The 15129-nt window shown below is 35.3% G+C and overlaps 1 protein-coding gene across 1 annotated transcript in view; it reads right to left on the bottom strand.

Moving 5' to 3' along the window:
* AFG1L (AFG1 like ATPase) overlaps positions 1 to 15129 on the bottom strand; it is a 237281-nt gene that overhangs the window by 105768 nt on the left and 116384 nt on the right. The window contains exon 7 of the mRNA XM_004372445.2: positions 9765 to 9823. Coding sequence (XP_004372502.1) covers positions 9765 to 9823 — 59 coding nt within the window. The remainder of the gene's footprint in view (positions 1 to 9764; positions 9824 to 15129) is intronic.

Raw genomic sequence — 15129 nt, 5'->3', positions numbered from 1 at the left:
GGGACATCTGCAATCTTTGGCTGAATATTAAACTGTACCTGCAGAGGGTCCAACTCCACAAGGCTGGGCAAAGAACAATCTGCACAAGTCTGGAAAATATTAGTATTCTGACCAGCCAGAGTAGAGAGACTTTAATGAACACCAAGGTGATTCAGTAGAGAGCTCAAAGAAGAGTCTTTGAGTAAGGTTACTTTAGATTCATCCTAGCAATGCTTAAAAAGTCCAGAAGAATCAAGCTGACGTGGAAGAAACTTAACCACTTGCCAAAGTATAACACCCTTTGTCTTAGACTGGTTCTCAAGAGAAGGAAAGCCAGTAAAGTATGTAAATATATATATAGAGAGAGACTTATATCAAGGAAATGGCTCACATAGTTGTAGAGGCTGGAACATCCCAAGTCTATGGGTCAGGATAGAGGCTTCTCCTGATTCATGTAGCCGCAGGGGCTGGCGAACCCAAGATCAGCAGGTCAGACAGCAGGGCTCTTGCTCACAGCCTGCACAGACTGATGAACCCCAAGCTCAGCAGGCAAGACTGCAGGTAAGCTGCTAGCTCAAGTCCTAAGAACTGGAGGTCAGATGAACAGGATCCAGCTGTGGGATCCAAAGCAAGCAAAAGCCCATGAGCCTTGCCAGAATGTCCACTTATATTTGATGCAGGCACACGCCCAAGGAAACTTCCTTTCAACTGACTGGCCACTCACAGCAGATCCCTTCATGGAGATGATCACATTATATCAAATCTCATCATGGAAGTAACTACAACATCATATGACTGACAAACTACCTCGTAACTACCAAACCACTGAGAATCATGGCCCAGCCAAGTTGACACACAACCTTAACCACCACACCCTTAAAGAAATTAACAGAGAATCGATGTATTATTTACAATATCCAGCATCTAATCACAAATTAGACTTGCAAAGAAGCAGAAAAATGTGACCCACAATCAGGAGAAAAACCAGACCATAGAAACAAAACTAGAAATGGCAGAGATGATGGAATTACCAGAGAAGGACTTTCAATAAGCAGACTTCTGCTTCTGGGAAGATGAAGTAGATACACTTTTCCCTATTCCTACTGCTACATACAGCTAAAAATTATATATAAAACAAACATAAGAAGACACTGAAGGGTAGAGAAGACTAGAGATCTCGAAACCTAAGGAACGACATAGTGGTGAGTTCCCTGGGTTTTCTTTTTGACTAATACATCCCAGACTGGGAGCTGAAGAAGACAGCAACCCAAATAGGCCAATCCAAATCCCAAAAAAATCAAACCCATTGCCGTCAAGTCGGTTCCAACTCATAGCGACCCTATATACAACAAAACAAAATACTGCCCGGTCCTGCACCACACTTGTTGCTATAAGCCCACTGTTGCAGAAACCGTGTCAATTCATCTCATTGAGGGTCTTCCCCCTTTTCACTGACTCTCCACTTTACCAAGTATGATGTCTTTCTCCAGGAACTGGTCCCTCCTGATAACATGTCCAAAGTACATGAGACAAAGTCTTGCCATCCTTGCTTGTAAGGGGCATTCAAGCTATACTTTTTCCAAGACTGATTTGTTCATTCTCTGGCAGCCTGTGATACATTCAATATTCTTTGCCAACAGCATAATTCAAATGCGTCAATTCTTCTTCAGTCTTCTTTATTCATTGTTCAGCTTTCACATGCATATTAGGTGGTGGAAAATCACGTGGCTTCGGTCAGGTGCACCTTAGTCCTCAAAGTACATCTTTGCTTTTTAACACTTTAAAGTGGTCTTTTGCAGCAAATTTGCCCAATGCAATATGACATTTGATTTCTTGACTGCTGATTCATGGGCACTGATTGTGGATCCAAGTAAAATGAAATCCTTGACAACTTCAATTTTTTTCTCCATTTATCATGATGTTGCCTATTGGTCCAGTTGTAAGGATTTTTGTTTTCTTTATGTTGAGGTGTAATCCATACTGAAGGCTGTGGTCTTTGATCTTCATCAGTAAGTACTTCAAGTCCTCTTCACTTTCAGCAAGCAAGATTGTGTCATCTGCATATCACAGGTTTTAATTAGTCTTCCTCCAATCCTGATGCCATGTTCTTCTTCATATAGCCCAGCTTCTTGGATTATTTGCTTAGCATACAGACTGAATAAATATAGTGAAAGCATACAACCCTTGTACTGCTTTTAAATCATGCAGTATCCCCTTAATCTGTTTGAACGACTGCTGCTTGTCTGTCAGCTTGTCATACTGTGGTGGTTTGCATATTGCTGTGACGCTAGAAGCTATGCCACCAGTATTTCAAATACCAGCAGGGCCACCCTTGGTAGACAGGTTTCAACAGTGCTTCCAGACTAACATAGACTAGGAAGCAGTCTACTTCTGGAAAAAAAAAAAATCAGCCAGTGAAAAATTTATGGATAGCAGAGGAACACTGATACTGTGGCAAAAGATGAGGTCCTCAGGTAGGAAGGCACTCAAAAGACAACTGGGGAGACCTGCCTCCTCAAAGTAGAGTCTACCTTAATGACGTGGAGGGAGTAAAGCTTTTGGGACCTTCATTTACTGATGTGGCTGGCACGACTCAAAATGAGAAGAAACGGCTGCAAACATCCATTAGTAACAGGAACATAGAATGTACAAAATGTGAATCAAGGAAAATTGGAAGTTGTCAAAAATGCAATGGAATGCTTGAAGACTGGTCTCCTAAGGATTAGTGAGCTGAAATTGACTGGCACTGGCCATTTTGAATCAGGCACTCAAATGGTCTTCTACTCTGGGAATGACAACTTGAAAAGGAATGGCACAGCATTCGTTGTCAAAAATAATATTTCGAGATCTATCCTGAAGTACAACACTGTCAGTGATAGCATAATATCCCTACTACAAAGAAGACCAGTTAATATGATTGTTATTCAAATTTATAGACCATCTACTAATACCAAACATGAAGTAATTGAAGATTTTTATCAACCTCTGTAGTCTGAAATTGATCAAACAGGCAATCAAGATGCATTGATAATTACTGGTGACTGGAATGCAAAAGTTAGAAACAAAGAAGAAGGATCAGTAGTTGGAAAATATGGCCTTGGTGATAGAAACAACACCAGAGATCATATGATAGAATTTTGCAAGATCAATGACTTCTTCATTGCAAATACCTTTTTGCAACAAAATAAACAGCGAATATACACATACCTCACCATATGGAATAACAGGAATCAAACTGACTACATCTGTGGAAGGAGATGATGGAGAAGCTCAGTATCATCAGTCAGAACAAGGCCAGGGGCCAACTGTGGAACAGGCCATCAATTGCTCAATATTCAAGTTCAAGATGAAGCTGAAGAAAAGTAAAACAAGTCCACAAGAGCCAAAGTATGACCTTGAGTACATCCCACCTGAATTTAGAGACCATCTCAAGAACAGACTTGACACAATAACACTAACGACCAAAGACCAGACGAGTTGTGGGATGACATCAAGGACATCATACATGAAGAAAGTGAAAGGTCATTAAAAAGACACAAAAGAAAAAAAAAAAAAACAGATGTGAAATAAGTAATTTCATGGTACTTTGTAATATTCACTTGCTTGCTGGTAGTCTCTTAATGACTTATCTTCGACAAATAAAAACTATTGTGGATAAAGGTTAAAAAAAAAAAGACAGAAAAGAAAAGACCAAACGGATGTCAGAAGAGACTCTGAAACTTGCTCTTAAATGTAGATTAGCTAAAGCGAATGGAAGAAATGATGAAGTAAAAGCTAAAGAGAAGATTTCAAAGGGCAACTCAAGAAGACAAACTATTATAATGAAATATTCAAAGAGGTGGAGTTAGAAAACCAAAAGAGAAGAACACACTCGACATTTCTCAAGCTGAAAGAACCAAAGGAAAAAATTCAAGCCTCAAGTTGCAATATTGAAGGATTCCCTGGGCAAAATATTGAACAACGCAGGAATCATCAAAAGAAGATTTCCTATAAAGATACAATAATCAACACAGTATGATATGACCACACAGATAGACATATAGATCAATAGAATATAATAGAGAGTCCAGAAATAGACATAGATATATACGGTCAATTGATATTTGGCAAAGTTGTGAACTTGATTTAATGGGGTGGGGAAGGGGGAGTGGAAGATAGTTTTTTTCAACAGATGGTCCTGAAACAACTAGATGTCCATCTAGAAAAAATTACATCTAATCATTCAGACTTCATGCCTTCTTTTACATCATGCTCCACATCCAATCCTAATGCTAGGTCTAGCAACTTTCTCGGTAGACATTTTGTTATTCTCGGATTTAATTTGCAAATAAAATTAGCTAGATAACCTATGGGTTAAAGAAGAAATCACAAGGAAATTAGAAAATACTTTGAACTGAATGATAATGAAAATACTAAATATCAAATCTTAATGAATGCAAAAAAGCAGTATCTAGAAGGAAATATATACCCAGTGGCACCATGGAAGAAAGACCTGGAAATCTGCTTCTGTAATGAAAAAGCTATGAAGCAGTTCTATTCTGTAGCACATGGGGTCATCATAAGTTGGAATTAATTTGATGCCATCTGGTTTGGTTTTATTTGATATATATATTTAAATGCATTTGGGAAAGAAGGAAGTTTGAAATTAATGATAAAAATTAATCTTAATAAGTTAGAAAATAAAAGCAAGTCCACAAGAGCCAAAGTATGACCTTGAATACATCCCACCTGAATTTAGAAACTATCTCAACAATAGATTTGACACACTGAACACTAATAACCAAAGACCAGAAGAGCTGTGGGATGACATCAAGGGCATCCTTCACGAAGAAAGTAAAAGGTCATTAAAAAGAAGGGAAGAAAAAAAAGACCACAATGGATGTCAGAAGAGAATCTAAGGCTTGCTCTTGAGTTCAGAGTAGCTAAAACAAACAGAAGACATAATATAAAGTAAAAGAGCTAAACAGAAGATTTCAAAGGGTGCCTCGAGAAGACAAGGTAAAGTATTATATAACGAAATGTGCAAAGACCTGGGGTAGAAAACTGAAAGTGAAGGACACAATCATCATTTCTCAAGATAAAAGAACTGAAGAGAAAATTCAAGCCTCAAGTTGCAATACTGAAGAATTCCATGGGCAAAAAATTGAATGATGCTTAAAGTATCAAAAGAAGACGGAATACACAGTCACTGTACCAAAAAGAACTGGTTGAAAACCATTTCAGGAGGTAGAAAATGATCAAGAACCACAGGTACTGAAGGAAGAAGTTCAAGCTGCACTGAAAGCATTGGCAATAAGCAAGGTTACAGGAATTGATGGAATACCAATTGAGATGCTTCAACAAACAAATACAACACTGGAAGTGCTTACTCATCTATGTCAAGAAATTTGGAAGACAGCTACTTGGTCAACCAACTGTGCCCATTCCATATATGCCCATTCCAAAGCAAAGAGATAAGCGGAATGTGAAAATTATCGAACTGTATCATTAATATCACATGCCAGCAAAATTTTGCTGAAGATAATTAGAAAATAGTGTATGCAGCCATATATCGACAGGGAACTGCCAGAAGTTCAAGTTGGATTCAGAAGAACCAATGATATCACTGCTGAAGTCAGATAGATCTTGGCCAAAAGAAGAGAATAGCAGAAATATGTTTACCTGTGTTTTATCAACAACACAAAGTCGCATGCTTGTGTAGATCATAATAAATTATGGGTAACATTACAAAAAATGGGAATTCCAGAACACTTAATTGTGCTCATGTGAAACCTATACATAGATCAAGAGGCAATTGTTTGAGCAGTACAAGAGGATACTGCCTGGTTTAAAATCAGAAAAGGTGTGTGTCAGGGTTTTATCCTCTCACCATTCTTATTCAATATGTACGCTGAGCAAATAATACCAGAAGCTGGACTATATGAAGAAAAATGAGGCATGATGATTGGAGGAAGACTAATTAACAACCTGTGCTATGCAGATGACACAACTTTGTCTTGCCAAAAGTAAAGACAACTTGAAGCACTTACTGATGAAGATCAAAGACTACAGCATCCAGTATATATATATACTTGAACGTGAAGAAAACGAAAATTCTCACAACTGGGCCCATAAACAACATCACGATCAATGGTGAAGAAATTGAAGTTGTGAAGGATTTCATTCTACTTGGATCAACAATCAACACCCATGGAAGCAGCAGTCAAGAAATCAAATGACACATTGCATTGGGCTAATCTGCTGCAAAAAGACCTCTTTAAAATCTTAAAAAGCCAAGATAGTACTTTGATGACTAAGCAAGCCATGGGATTTTTCAATCACCCATATGCATGCGAAAGCTGGGTAATAAAAAAAGAAGACCAAAGCATAATTGACATATCTGAATCGTGGTGCTGGCAAAGAATATTGAATATACCATGGAAGGCCAAAAGAACAAACAAATCAGTCTTAGAGGAAGTAACAGCCAGAATGCTCCTTACAAGCAAGGATGGTGAGACTTGATCTTGCTTACTTTGGACAAATCATCAGGAGGGACCAATGCTGGAGAAGGACACAAGCTTGGTAAAGTAGAAGGTCAGCAAAAAAGAGGGAGACCTTCAATAACATGGACTGAAACAGTGGCTACAACAATAGGCTCAAACATAGCAATGATTGTGAGGATGACGTAGGACAGGCAATGAATGTTTCGTTCTTTTATACATAAGGTCACTATGAGTCGGAGCCAACTCAACAGCCACCTACCAACAATAACAAGTTAGAAAAAGAATGGCAAAATACACTCAAAGAAAGTATAAATAAAAACATAATAAGAACTTCCCTATTTAAAAGACAGTGGGGATTATATGTAAGGATTTGTTTTTGTTCTCATTTTGTTTTGTTTTGTAGCAAAGAAATGTTTGCTAGAGGAAGTAATCATGATCATTTCCTATAACCTCTTGTCATGGATTGAATTGTGTCCCCCAAAATATCTGTCAATTTGGCTGGGTCATGATTCCCAGGATTGTATGACTGTGTACCATTTTGTAATCTGATGTGATTTCCTTATGTGTTGTAAACTCTATCACTATGATGTAATGAGATGGATTAGCGGCAGTTATATTGATGAGATCTACAAGATTAGATAGTGTCTTAAGCCAATCTCTTTTGAGATATAAAAGAGAGAAGCAAGCAGAGAGACATGGGAATCTCATACCACCAAGAAAGCAGTACCGAGAGCAGAGTGCATCCTTTGGACATGAGATTCCTGCGCTGAGATGCTCCCAGACCAAGGGAAGACTGATGCATCACAAGGAAGTTCCTCCAGAGCTGACAGAGAGAGAAAGCCTTCTCCTGGAGCTGATGCCCTGAATTTGGACTTGTAGCCTACTCGACTGTGAGAAAATAAATTTCTCTTTGTTAAAGCTATCCACTTGTGGTATTTCTGTTATAGCAGCACTAGATGACTAAGACACCTCTCCAGTCCTATGGTTTCTAATAGCATATCAGTTCCCTTCATCATCCTACTATCTTATGAAAATATCATTATTACTGTACCAACCCAAACCAAACCCACCGCCATCGAGTCAATTCTGACTCACAGCCACCCTACAGTTCAGAGTAGAACTGCCCCATAGGGTTTCCAGGGAGGAGCTGGTGGGTTCAAACTGCCAGCCTTTTGGTTAGCAGCCTGAGCTCTTAACCACTGCACCACCAGGGCTCCATTAATGTACTAAGCTTATGTAAGTGTTTGTTGTTTTTATATACCCCAAACAACAACTTACAAACTCCTGTGTAAATTACAAAGTTGCTATCATTTGGTTTATAGAGGAGAACATAAAGGGAAAAAATGGATTTTACAATGTACTTTTTCCTTGTATAGATTTCTTTCTTGTTTATTATCTTCTTATTAAACTAAGGTTCTCTATTTGTTTTAAGATTAACTTCTACTATATATTTCTATCAGCTGGGCCAAAATGAAAGAGTAATACTAGCATATGTGAATATACAAAGTACCATTTAGATTAAAATGAAACAACCTTTACTTATAAGGGAAACTTTATATGCCCAACCAGAAGGGTGCCAGGAAACCAGCTCTAGTATTCATCTCACTAGGCTGCAGTTTTGTTACATGCAAAAAGTCTTTTGAATAAATTAGGTTTTTGATAGAACTTTTCTCATCCAATCTAGAATTTAATTTCCTGGGAATTTTAGTCCATGTTCAATTTCAAATTGTTGATTATTCATCCCTTTGATTTTCCTTCCCCTTCAAAAACATTAAGGGTAGAAAAGTATAAGAAATTAAATTCAAACTGGCCAACTTAGCTGTTATTAACAGTGCTACTAAATAGTGAAGTATGACAATTTACTGGCAAAAATAAGTAAATAAATAAGGTTCACAGAGATGGGCAACTCAGTTTCCTAAGAACCTCTTAAATTGTTTCATTCTGTGAGCCTTCTCTTTTTGTATTTTATACATTTTATGCTATACATAGGTACTATTTTTAACATCTATTTTTCTTAGCTTCCCTGTTTATATTTTGTTATCTACATTTACCATAATACTTTGAATTCCTGGCATGGAGAAGCTGCTGCAAATCCACCTTCTCCGCAAATGAAAAACATGCAGATAAAGGAAAAAAATTACAGCATAAATCTTCAAAAAATGTTTCCCTACATCTATAAATATCTCAGAGAAATTAAAATCCTCTGGGAACCTAAAATTGGTCAAGGAAACAGATGTTTGAATTCTCCTAAATATAGCACAGGGAATAAAGTTTGGAATCAACAATAATTCCAGCTAAAGGGTATTTCAAAAGGATTGTCTGACTATGTGTTTAGAATATTTGAAGCTAAAATGTTTTTACTCCTCATTGGTAATAAATTTTTGAAGTTTTAAGATTTTTTTTTAAATATACAGCTTTATCCTTTCTTTAGATATGTTGATATGAATTGGAAAAAATATGTACCTAAGAATTGTAAGAATTATATTTTTGCATAGAACTGTGCTTCTTTTTGAAACTGAATACAATCTACTTCGTGTTACAGGTATTTGTGTACATTTTATGTCCAAGACTAGATTATAAATGACTCACAAGCGAGAAACACAGCCTATTTCATGATACTACCCATTATGCCTAATGTAACATTTTGCACATAGTAGGTGCTCAATAAGAATTTGTAGAACGTGGAATTATTCAATAATCATGTAAAAAAATTACTTAAAATTAACAGTGAACAGGGAGGCTATTTTATTCTTAATCATATTGTAATGAAGACTATTTTAAACTCTATGCAGTGATGATACACACAAATATTTAAACTGTTTATGTGCCTCAACTTGACATAATTTCATGATAACTTGATGGCAATCACATTTAAATATATTAGAATATTTTTTGTAATAATGCTACTCTAGAATAGCAACTTTAATAGATGGGAAAACATGTTAATAATGGCCATTAAACTGAAGGAAACAGGGAACATTAAACATTTTCCAGAAATAAATATGTAGGTTTAAACATTCCACTATAATATTTGTAAGTTAACCTCAAATTAAAATTTATAAAACGCAAACTATCAAATGTTTTATGTAGAGAATAGACTATATTTTGTAATTTTTCCAGTGTACACATGCATGAATACTATATAAAAAAAGGTTCTTTCCTCCTTTAGTGTCTTTGACTATTACTCTCTACATATCAAAATGAATTCTGCTTTGATGCAAAACCAAGGAAATCCAATAAACGTCCCTGATTATCAATCGATATGATATTAGTCAATGAACACAAGTAAGTGATTTTTCTTACCTTCAGGACAGCTATAAATGGTACAAAGTTAGCTCTTTGGAGTCCATTTTTATAGAGATCTAAAATAAAAAAAAATTGGTATTAGGTATTTTAAACTTAACCTAAATCATAAAGTTAGCTTATCTTTTCACCTGGAAAATACAGCTTTCTACTGATAAAGAAGATAAAGGAGCATAAGAGAAGAAAAATAACCAAAATTGATTTCTATTCACGTACTCCACACAATTCATTACAAGTTTAAAAAGAGAAAGAATGAACAGTTACAGAAGGAACATCAAAAGGCATTCAATCAAATCAGCTTTAAACTGTAATAAAAAGCAGTGAGAGAATTTGAAAACTATCCACTAATGATCCTAAATCAATAACTCAATATAGGAAAATGATGTATTTAAAAGTACTTAATACTTGAATATATAGCATTCTATTGGGCTCATAAATAACAACTGTGAGGATGGAGCAGGACTGGGCAGTGTTTCACTCTGTTGTACATACGGTCGCTATGAGTTGGAACTGACTCGACAGCACCTAACAACAACTACTGGGAAAGGACTCATACTCCCCTTGTTATCACTCTATAATAAAAGAGCTCAGTAAAAAATTAAAAGTTATATAATAATATTAGCCTTTTAAGAAAAAACATCAGTAGATATAACTGAGCATGTATTTGCATCAAGGTTAAATATTTAACATCAAAGTAAGGAAATGCCACTTACTTTAAAATAAACTGCCTAAAAATTTAAACTCCATTTTTATAGACTGTAAATTTAATGTAATTATATATAATAAAAAGGTAATATTTATTACCTCAGAAAGGGTTTTTTTGTTTGTTTGTTTTTTCTTTTTTACTGTGCTTTAGACAAAGGTTTACAGAGCACATTAGTTTCTCCCTGAACTATTAATACACATATTGTTTTGTGGCTTTGGTTGTCAACCCCACAAAGTGTCAATACTCTCCCCTTCTGGACCTTGGGTTCCCCATGTCCATTTGTCAAGCCTTCCAGTTCCCTCCTGCCTTCTCGTCCTTGCCCCTGGCTGGTGTGCCTATTTAGTCTCCGATACATGGTTGAACTACGGGTATTATTGTTTGTTTTATGGGCCTGTCTAATCTTTGACTAAAGGGTGAACCTCAGGAGTGACTTCAGTACTGGGTTAAAAGGTTGTCTCGGGGCCATACTCTCTGGGTTTCTCCAGTTTCTGTCAGACCAGGAAGTCTGGTCTTTTTTTGTTAGTTAGAATTTTGTTCTACATTTTTCTCCAACTCTGTGACCCTGTATTGTGATCCCTAACAGAGCAGTTGTCAGTGGTAGCCAGGCACCATCTAGTTGTGCTGGATTTAGTCTGGTGGAGGCTGTGGTAGTTGTGAGATAGGTATTTTTTACATATTTATGTATCAATGTGTATATTCACATACATCTACCCACACAGACTGTCAAGAACAAAAAAGTGAAAGGGGCAAAAATTTTAAGCTTTGCACATTTTTCTTTTAAAATAGAGACTTCTTAGAAAAAATTTTCAAGAAGTGGGAATTTTATTGCAAATAAAACATTTTGTTTCTAAAAGTTAACTCTATAATGTCATGAGATTAAAAAAATTAAAAAGGGAACAGTAAATTTTTTTTCCATAATAAAAAACACAAATTAGACAATGTTTCTCAATTTTTTTTTTTTAAAGTATGGCATGATGGGATCTTTTCTATATTTCCTTGTTGAGAGAAAATTTGATAGGTAAGATAGACTTCAACTGTCACATTTACTTATGGAAATAAAATATAGCCATTAGGAAACATTTATTCTCTTTTGAAAAATATTCATCATAACATCATTATAGTGAAGGAAGTATTTGAATAAGCTCTTTGGTTAATTTAAGGACTAGAGGTTTCAGTTCAGTTACATTTAAAATTTTAATTTAGGGATATCATGAAAAGTAGGATGATGCTGGTCAGGCTGTTAGGATTTCAAAATTCAAAATAAGATCTTTTCTTTCCTATAGCCAATATCCCTCATGGGTAAAATGCAAGAAATGGGCTTAAAGTCAAGTATTCATAGTCTTCCCTAGTTACCAAGTTGCTGGGGGATGTGGTAAAAAGTTGCTGTATAGTAAGAGTTGATAGTCATGATCATCAGTAAGTGATAAGAACTGAAAATAAAATAAAAACGAAACACACACAATGTTTATAGCAGCTTTATTCAAATAGCCAAAAACTGTAGCTTTATTTGCAATAGACAAAAACTGAAAGCAATTCAAATGCCCATCAATAGGTGAATGCATAAACAAACTGCTGCGTTTCTGTACAATGGAATACTACTCAGTAATAAAAAGGAAAAAGAACTATTGATACACACAACAAAATAGATGAATCTCAGAACAACTATGCTGAGTAAAAAAAGACAGACCAAAAAAAGTGAGCACATACTGTGTGATTCCATTAATAAAAACTCTAAAATGCAAACTAATCTATAGTGACAGAAAGCACATCAGTGGTTGCCTGGGGAAAGGGAGGCAGGAGAGGCAGAGAGGGATAAAAAAAAAAGGCAGAAGGAAACTTTTGGGTACGATGGAAACGTTCACTATATTGATTGTGGTGATGATTTCACAGATGTATATAATATGTCAATTTTTTTAAACGGTAACCTTTAAATATGCTTAATTATATGTCAATTCTACCTCAATAAAGCTGTTTTAAAAATTTATTTAAAAAAACACATACACAACATTAATGAATATCAAAGAATACAATGTTACAGAATTAAAACTAGGATATTACACTAATGAAAGTTTATATATGTTAAGGTAACTTTTAGGTCTTATCCCTAGAGTAACATCTTTTTTATGGACATATAAGGCTCTTAGATGTAGCTGAACAGACTCGCACCTTTTAGTAGGTTAGTGGCAAAGAGAGACGTAAAGGCCCACTTGTAATATTCTTGATTAAAAGGTTTCCACTCATCAGCAAACTTAAAGTAGAATAACAATGACTTTAAATTTTGAAGACATAATTTTTAAAGGGTTTACTTTTTTATAAATAGTCATTACAAGGATATATAATTCAAAAATCTATGACCTGAGAGGTATTTTCTAAAGAAACATAACTCATTTGGCTTGAAAACCTTTCGGTTCTTATCAGACACTTAAGTGAAAAAAAGACTGTGCATTAAATTGAAGAGTTTTTGCAACTGAAATATTATGCTAATTATTAATGCAACAGATTCATCTCCTAAAATGTTACTTAACTACCAAAATGTCTAATGTTAGCTGTTTAATATAACTTTTCTTAGATATAAAGATTTTATAATACATTTATTATCAACATTTGTCATTATTTACTAAATACTATTTTAAAAATCCAGCATAAGTTCTTGCTTGTGATTTTTTCATGATCGCTAAACAAAGCAAAATAAGCACTTGGTTATATAAAATAGAGTACTGGAATTACGGGACGTTTGTTTTGTAGAGAATGGTATAAGAACCTCTAAATTCTTCACAGTGAAGAACTGTAATGATACTTACAGATGAAATACATGCAAAGAAGATTTCTAAAGTAATTACAAGGGCCTACACAATGCTTTGAAGATGTACATGGATATGCAGGTCCTTTACTTAAAAATCCAAGTGTCAAAACCAAGATGGTGAATAATGCTTACTTATATATGTCCATATTGATTTACAGTGAGTAAAACTTTTAAGATAGGCAATTAAAATGTGTTTTTTTAAAAATTAACACAAAATAATTATATGGTTTTATGACATCAATCTGATTTATCCTCCTAGGAGATTCTTATTTTATTATAGATTAAAAGAAAAAAAGTATCTTTAGACCATTTAAGCAACAACAGCTACTTAACTTCTTTTTTTTTTAACTAATTAGAGTTCAAGCAGTATTTTACTAAATCTGTAGATAATGTAACTAATAAAGTACTCCCATTTGATAGTACATTATAGTTTAGTATTCAATTCAACATAAATCTGTAAATTCCTACTGTATGTCTGCACTGATATGAATGAAGACAAAAGATATATAAAACAAGGTCTAAGGTATACAGAATGCCTACTAAGAGACAGGAAATGCACTAGGTACTGTATAAAAATCATAATAACCCTACAAAGTAAATATTTTTACCTCCATGTACAGATAAAGAAACTGATTTCAGAGTTTTAAAAATAATTTGCTGAATTCCCAGCCAGTAATTAAATTACAGCCAAGGTTTTTAATGATGCTAAAACTTGTAGACTTTTGCAGAACCATCTTGCAACCAGAGGACTCATGACATCTGACAGACGCACACAGACTATAGCTGTGCAAGGTAAAAAGGAACACAGGTATAAACATAATACACAGAACAGGAAGCTAGTCATTTTATCTGGGGATTCAAAGGCAGCTTTGAATGACTCATGACTTTCCATCTGTCTTACTTTCTAATCCTATACAATCTACTGCTCAAATACCACATTGTCTATCAAGCCATCCTTGAATACACTATGGTGAACAGACTTTTAGAGTGGCCCTCCATGATGCTCATCTCCTGGTATTCATAACTTTGTGTAATCTCCTCCTCTTGAACGTAAATAGGACCTGTGTGTTGCTTCAAAACAACAGAATATGGCAAAGGTGATGGGATAGCACTTCCATGATTACATTACATTATAAAAGACTCCTTGCTGGCTTGATGAAGTAAGCGACCATGTGGGGAAGCCCACGTAGCAAGAAACTGTGGGAAGTCTCTAAGAACTGCAGGCACCCACTAGGAGTTGAGGGCAGCCTCTAGCCAACAGCCAACAAGAAGACAAGGCTCACAAGGAAATGAATTCCGCCAACAATCTGAATGAACTTACAAGTGGATTCTTCCCCAGTCAAACGTCCAGATGAGAACACAGCTCAGAAAACACCTTGACTGCAGCCTTGTGAGACCATAAGCAGAGAACCCAGCTAAATTGTACCCAGAGAAACTGTAAGATAATACCCTGACCCACAGAAACTGTGAGATAATAAATGTCTGTTATTTTATGGAATACGACACAACGATAAAGAACAATGATGAATCTGTGAAACATCTCATAATGTGGAGGAATCTGGAAGGTATTATGCTGAGCAAACTTAGTCAGTCGCCATAAGGACAAATATTGTATAAGACCACTATTACAAGAACTCAAGAAAAGGTTTAAAAAGAATATTGTTGATGTTTTGTGAGATTGTTAACCATTGTCATAGGGCAACATTTGTAGGAACTGTTAAATGATAAACTATTTTGTTCTGTAAGCCTTCATCTTAAGTGAGAATAACAGCACAATTCAAAGAGCATAGTCAATGTCACTGAACTGTGCATGTAGAAATTTTTGAAATGGTGTATCTTTGGCTATGTGTATTTTC

Source organism: Trichechus manatus, unplaced genomic scaffold (assembly GCF_000243295.1).
Source record: "Trichechus manatus latirostris isolate Lorelei unplaced genomic scaffold, TriManLat1.0 scaffold00017, whole genome shotgun sequence".
Lineage (NCBI taxonomy): Eukaryota > Metazoa > Chordata > Mammalia > Sirenia > Trichechidae > Trichechus > Trichechus manatus.
This window is presented reverse-complemented; position numbering and strand designations above follow the sequence as displayed.